We start from the raw sequence: 6,186 nt of genomic DNA, 5'->3' as shown, positions 1-6,186 counted from the left end.
GCTCTATGCTTTAGTTACGTTGTACTGTTCTTTCTACCCAGATATACTACCATGAAAACTAGAAATGGAAGAGATTACAAATGGGTTTGGTTTGATCCCCTTAGACAAACTGGCCAGTTGGTCGTTCAGTTTCCCATAAAGATTCAATTGCTTGGGTTATATTATTTTCCTTATTCTCTGATCTTAGTATTGGAAAATTTTAACTCTTACCTTCATTCTGATGCCTTTCACCCAAAAAGTTCAGAATTTGGTACAAGTCATTCAATGAGATGCACTTGGATTGGAACATCCTCGGAAAACTCGTCGAAATATGGATCATCAGCATATTGTGAATTAATTTTTAGTGATACCCTTCAAGCTGCACTTGCATCGATCCCTTGTGATCTAGAATGACTTTTGGCTTAACTACTTAAGCATCTGCTACCACATTACTCTATCCAATTTATACTTCAGTGAGAATGTAAGCTCCTTAACAGAACTCCACTTAGCCTTTCTGGTTCTCAACTTCTTTTGTGGGTTCAACTCTACCAATCTTTTTCATCTTCTCCCTTAGCTTCCCCCTAACATGATCTCCGATCTGGGTCTGTGTGGCAGATATTGCTCTATAATCACCCTCCCAAATATTAGGAGGAATAACCTGCTCCTTCATCAAGTTGATCCTCTGCTCTATCTGCTCAATAGCTATCCTCTCTCTAACTGTAGCAGACCGCTGAAACGGTTCCCCAACAACTTGAATGTATAACGTTATGTCCATCCAAGGTCTTGCTCCATATATACATTGGGACATGACCTCTCAAAGACTGTTTCACAGAATGAAACCTTTGAATGATATTTCTGAATCTCGATTCCACTTGAAAACTTTTCCCTCAGATCTTTCATACACTTCTCAAGGTCGAGTTCTCCACCACCAAAAATAATGAATATTCACCAGTGGTGGCCCGCCTTTCTTTTGCATAAAACTAGAGGATCTGACTTAGAACAGACTGCTTAGACCTCTCATAAGGATGGGAAGTGTAGATGGTGTGGCAGGATATACATGTACATGAAGAATAGGTGAGATAGGAAACCGTACTGGAAATTGTTTATTGCTCAAACTTTTACTCCATTCCCTTCCTTTTACGGATAGCTGCAACCAGATGTGCTGTTATCAGATGGTATCACACCCTAGGCCATGATGCAACTAGGGATGTAAACGGATCGGATTCGGCTTGGATAGTGCTATATCCGCATCTGCATCCGATTAGCTTTTGAACGGATTCGGATAATGCTAAATGGATACAGATCGAATATTTTATCCATTTACATGTAAATATAGCTTTTCGGATAGCTATAGCCTATCCGTATCCACATCCGTTTAGTTTTCGGACGGATTCGAATATTGCTAAACAAATACAAACACGGATACAGAAACGGATTTCGACTATTCATTTACACCCCTAGATACTGATCCAATCTTAAATGGATCAAATGGTATCACGCCCTAGTAAAATATAGAAAATTTGACAAATGCAAATTCTAGGCCATGATAACACATATGGGTATCTCTATTCATCAATGACATAACGCTAAACTTGGCATTATCATTTACTTAAAATGCACCCCTATTTAAAATTAAGGGTTAAATACACGTACCCTCTAAAATGCACCCAATATTTCTGATCCTCGTACCCCTAGATTCTGATAATTCCACACGCACCTCTTGTAAATTCCACCTACCACCCCTAGCCATTTATATTGTGACATAATTACCAAAATACCCTCATCTCCCCCAAATCGTTCCCCCAAAATTCATTTCCCTTTCCAAACCCCTGTAATTTGAAAAGACCTTCCTCCTCCGCCCTTATCAAATCCACTCCCAGCCCCACCTCCAGCACCGCCACCCTTTCTGATTCCACCACCAACTAGGGTTTTGCTCTCTAGCTCAGTTCCTGTACAAGTGGACATAGTTCGTTTCAAAATCCTGTCCACAGCCTGCACATCTTTCTCTCGCGGCATGTCTCCGACGGATTGTATTGAACCTCCTCCCCCATGTGTCATCGGGATCGAGGTCTGTGTAAAGCCCGTTTCGCTTGGCGATGGCGGTCTGAGTAAACCCTTCAATCTTCATCAAGCTTTGATTAGTTTCAAGATTCAGCTGCAGAGTAGATCCCAGGTCTCAGTTTGTTCGGCAGCCATTCCTCTCCAGAACACAACAAGAAGCTCCGGATCCGCCGTTAGAACTCAGTCGCTGCAACGGAGAAAAAAAAGAAAGAAAGAAACTCGATCAAAGTGTCTAACCAAAGAGTTAAGATTGGAAAATAATAAATATGGAAAGTCCGCTCAGTAATTGATGCAATCTGCATGAACAATGAATGGCATTGAGGACCTCAGGGAGAAATATCGCAGGAGAGAACTATCTCGTGACGTGAAATCCTAAGCTACTTGGAAAATAGGGGAAAAATAGCCAACACTTCGAACAGAGAGACGAATCCGACACTAAGACAATAGAAACAGTTCCAGATTATTAAATGAAGTTCGACCCAAAACGGAGAAAAAAAGTACTCAAATCTCCCATCAGAAGTAAGAGCAAAACAAACTGAAACCCAAAAACTTAAAAGTATGGTTTCAGATAAGAGAGATAGACAGCAGGCAGATTTCAATTCTTATTCTTTGTTTTGTTTTTTATTGGTGTACCCTCGTACTGGTTTTGCCGCAGTAACCTCTCGAATCATCCTCCCGTCCGAGCAGTGTAAGATAAGTTCCATTAATGGATTGGAGTGGATTTGCAGGATTGGGGAAGATGAGGGTTGGGCAAAAAGGTCTTTTCAAATTATAAGAGTAGTTTGATCAATAAAAAAAGGTTTTTAACATTTCACGCTTAAAATTAACGATTTGGACTTAAATGGTTTTAAGAAGATAAAGTAAGAATTATACGTGGAATTTTAAGGAGGTGCGTGTGGACCTTAGGGGTATGAGGAATATTGGGTGCATTCTAGGGGTAGATGTATTTAATCCTAAAATTAATGATAATACATATATTTTGTTGGTTTCCTCTAATCTTTCAAACTTATTTCCATATCCAGAGAACTCTATGGTATCCAATTAAATTTTTATATCTATATCTATGGTTGCCGGTTAAATTACCAACCAAGAGTGAGTGAGTGCAAAGTAATGTGAGGGAGGGGTTGGGAACATTTTCTCCTATTATTCTGTCTTAATGTTTATTCTCTTCTATTACAACATGGTGTTGTAACGCATCGTACTGTAACAAGAGAGGATAACGATTCTATTCTTTCATGCGGAGGTGCTACTAAGGTGTAGGAAGCTCTTGTTGGGAGGTGATATACGGGTTCTGATGGTGCCGGTTTTGAAGGTGATGGTGATGGGGGGTTTTAAATTTGTTGGTTCTAGTTTTAATTGATGGAGGATAAAATTGAGAGTAACTTTCTCTTTTATTTATATACTCTCTAGGGAGGTGGCTCCAGTCTTGGACGAGAAGGGTCCAAGGTATGGGATTGATGAACATAAACCTGGAAATCAAATATGTATGCTTGGATCACTTTTTAAAATTTGAAAGTATTCAAATCACCCCCTGTATTAGAGTCCAATACTCAGATTACACCCTACCGTTGGTTTTACACCGTTATCTAATGAAATCATGAAGTCAGATAGTTAATTTTTTTGAAAACCCTAAACTACCCTTGAACATAGTATAGTTACAATTTTACCCTTGATTTCTAAAAATCCCAAATTCGATGATCGTCTTCCTTCCTATTCGTGAGCTACTCCGCTGTCGGAGAAAGTACATATAACCGCGTCTATGCCGGAAAAAATACACATACCACCGGCGTCATAGATCCAATCAGTGGTGGGGGCCAGGCAGTAGAACCTCATCAACTCATTTCCATCCGCAAGACACCGCGCATCATCATCCTCTCTACTACTACTACTGCTGCTTCTGCCGCTGCTGGTGACCTATTCCGATTGCGTCTACTATCACGAGGCTTCACCATCTCTCTATATCGATCTGACCGGAAAATATCTTAGGCGACCAGCTCGTGTGGAAGATTATCTCCACAACATTGTGAGATGGGTGTCCCTCAGGCAGCTCGGTCAGCGACGGAAAAAAGGGTTCCGGTGTTCGGGCAGGACGAGCGAAGACACTGCGTCGAACCTGGTTCGATGGGTTTGAACTAGATTCAGCTTTACTAGGTCCTCCTAAATGTCTGAGACTGGATGGAAAGTTGGGCAATGGTGGGTTTGATTTCCTGGGCCTCTTCTTGGTGGTGTCGGCGACGTCCTTGAGGTTCTGAACGCTCTTTCTGCAACTCAAAGAGGCGAGCAAGTGGTTGAGTTGCTTCGGGTTTGGGTGCTAAACGTCTTCGAAGGCTCTCAATTTGCATTGTAATGATTTGACCCAACCAGTCGCCATTAACAACAACAAAGATTAAATTTCCTCTTTGCGTTTTGGGGGATTCTCTCTCTCTCTCTATTGCATTTCATTTACATTTGGGGTGGCTTGGAGGGATTACCAGAGAGAAAAACCTCACGACCTCCATTTTTGGTTCTCCTTTTTTTCTGATTTGTTGGAACCCTTTTTTGGTTCTCCCTGTACAGACTGAGGTCGGAAGGTCACTACTGATTGTCTTCTCCACCTCAATCAGCAGGTTTGGATTGCGAAGAAGAAGCCGACGGAGAGAGATCTAGAGAGCATGGCGTGATAGGAATGGACCACAAGGCTAAAGCGAAGCAGAGGCGGCGGCGGCAGCGGCAGCGGCAGCGGCGGCGGCGGTGCTACCAGGGCGAAGCAGCGGCGATGGAGTATTTTAGGTTGAAGATGAAGGAAAGGGTAGTATTGTAAATGTGGTTCTAAAATTTTAGTACAAGGGTTAAATCTTACACTAATAATTAACAGTATATTAACACCGTTACTATAGAGGGGGTGATCTGAGTATTTTTTCAATTTCAGGGATGATCCGAGTTTCAATCCATTTTGGGGTGTTTTGTAAATTTTCCAAATAAAAAATATAAAAAGTCAGATTGAAAGTTTGTTACTTTTTGTGAGGCTACTTCATCCGCTTGTCTATGGGATGATGGGTTGAGAGTACCACTCATGTCTGTATTTTTAGTACACACATATACGTTAGGGGTGCAAGTTGGCCTTGACGGCCCGAGTCCATCCTGACCCGCCTTGAGTTCGAACAGGGTCTGGGTTGAGATACCTTGGCCCTGAGGGTGGGTTAGGGATGGAAAAGTCAGGGCCGGGCTGGGTTAGGTTTGAGGTTTCAGGTTGAGCTCGGCCTGGCCCAACCTGATCCTGTCTTTTTCTTGTTCTTCCTCTTCCTCTCTTCCTTTGTTTCTTCTTCTTCTTCCCAGCCTGGCCAGCCCATGCATGTCCCTTTCCCCCATGATCAGGGCCAATCAAGGCCAGCCTGGCCCAACCTTGAGGGCAGGTCAGGGTTGAATTTATCTGGCCCTGAGTTAGGGCCGGGTCAGGCCTGGGCTCAACTAAGGGGACTTAGGGTTGGACTAAAGTTTTAAAAGACCCAGTCCAATCTAACCTTGTTGCAACCCTAATATATGGTTGGTGTTGTCTGTGAAGGGAGCGTGGCCCCTACATGTGTGGGGGCCAATAAGAGTGCTCACATTAATATCATAGGGGTGGGATGATCATTTCATCCCTCTCTGTGTTTGATGAGGCCGATACATTCTCCCATAGAAAACTTTTCTCGATATATTTATATGAGACAAATGGAAGAAAGAACGCTAACTTGAACTCCCATGGTTTCCTCCTCAATCTGTTCAAAGGCTTACTTTTTGTAATCTAAATATGGTCATCTCTTCTACGTTTTTGAACGAGCACTACTTTGCTTTGCCTTGGATTTATTCTCATTATTAATTTTTTGTCAATTGGATAAGTATGAAGAATCATGGCTGAAATACAAACACGTCTATTCAGTGAGACCACACTGAAAACCTACTTACATTTAGCCTTAGACCAATAATTTAAGACCTAGCTAGCTACTTCGCTATAACACAAAAGTATTAAGGGCCTTTCAATTTTTTATGTATGCCACTTATGAGTAGTGAACTTCTTTTGCAACCAAAAGAAAAAAATAACGAACGTTTTTCTTCGACAATCGCAATCGTTTTTGTGGATCTTACCTTGAAACTTGCAAATCCTTTGGGAATTTTTATTTGTTCAAG

General features: G+C 41.8%; 1 protein-coding gene across 1 annotated transcript; it reads right to left on the bottom strand.

The window, feature by feature from the left end:
* Nucleotides 1-3,985: 3,985 nt before the first annotated feature.
* On the bottom strand, nt 3,986-4,471 carry LOC122651234. Its single transcript, XM_043844539.1, has 2 exons — nt 4,358-4,471; nt 3,986-4,297 (listed from the first exon to the last, which is right to left on the bottom strand). The coding sequence occupies exons 1-2, from the start codon at nt 4,409-4,411 to the stop codon at nt 3,986-3,988; spliced, it is 366 nt and encodes a 121-aa protein (XP_043700474.1). The 5' UTR covers nt 4,412-4,471.
* Nucleotides 4,472-6,186: the final 1,715 nt, after the last annotated feature.

Source organism: Telopea speciosissima, chromosome 2 (genome assembly GCF_018873765.1).
Source record: "Telopea speciosissima isolate NSW1024214 ecotype Mountain lineage chromosome 2, Tspe_v1, whole genome shotgun sequence".
NCBI classification, from domain to species: Eukaryota; Viridiplantae; Streptophyta; class Magnoliopsida; order Proteales; family Proteaceae; genus Telopea; species Telopea speciosissima.
This window is presented reverse-complemented; position numbering and strand designations above follow the sequence as displayed.

Bases quoted from the DNA above. Each gene is read 5' to 3' on its own strand.
- LOC122651234 (XM_043844539.1), bottom strand. From the start codon at position 4,411: ATGGCGACTGGTTGGGTCAAATCATTACAATGCAAATTGAGAGCCTTC. The intron at 4,298-4,357 runs GTTTAGCACCCA...AGTTGCAGAAAG, and splicing joins AATTGAGAGCCTTCGAAGAC to AGCGTTCAGAACCTCAAGGA.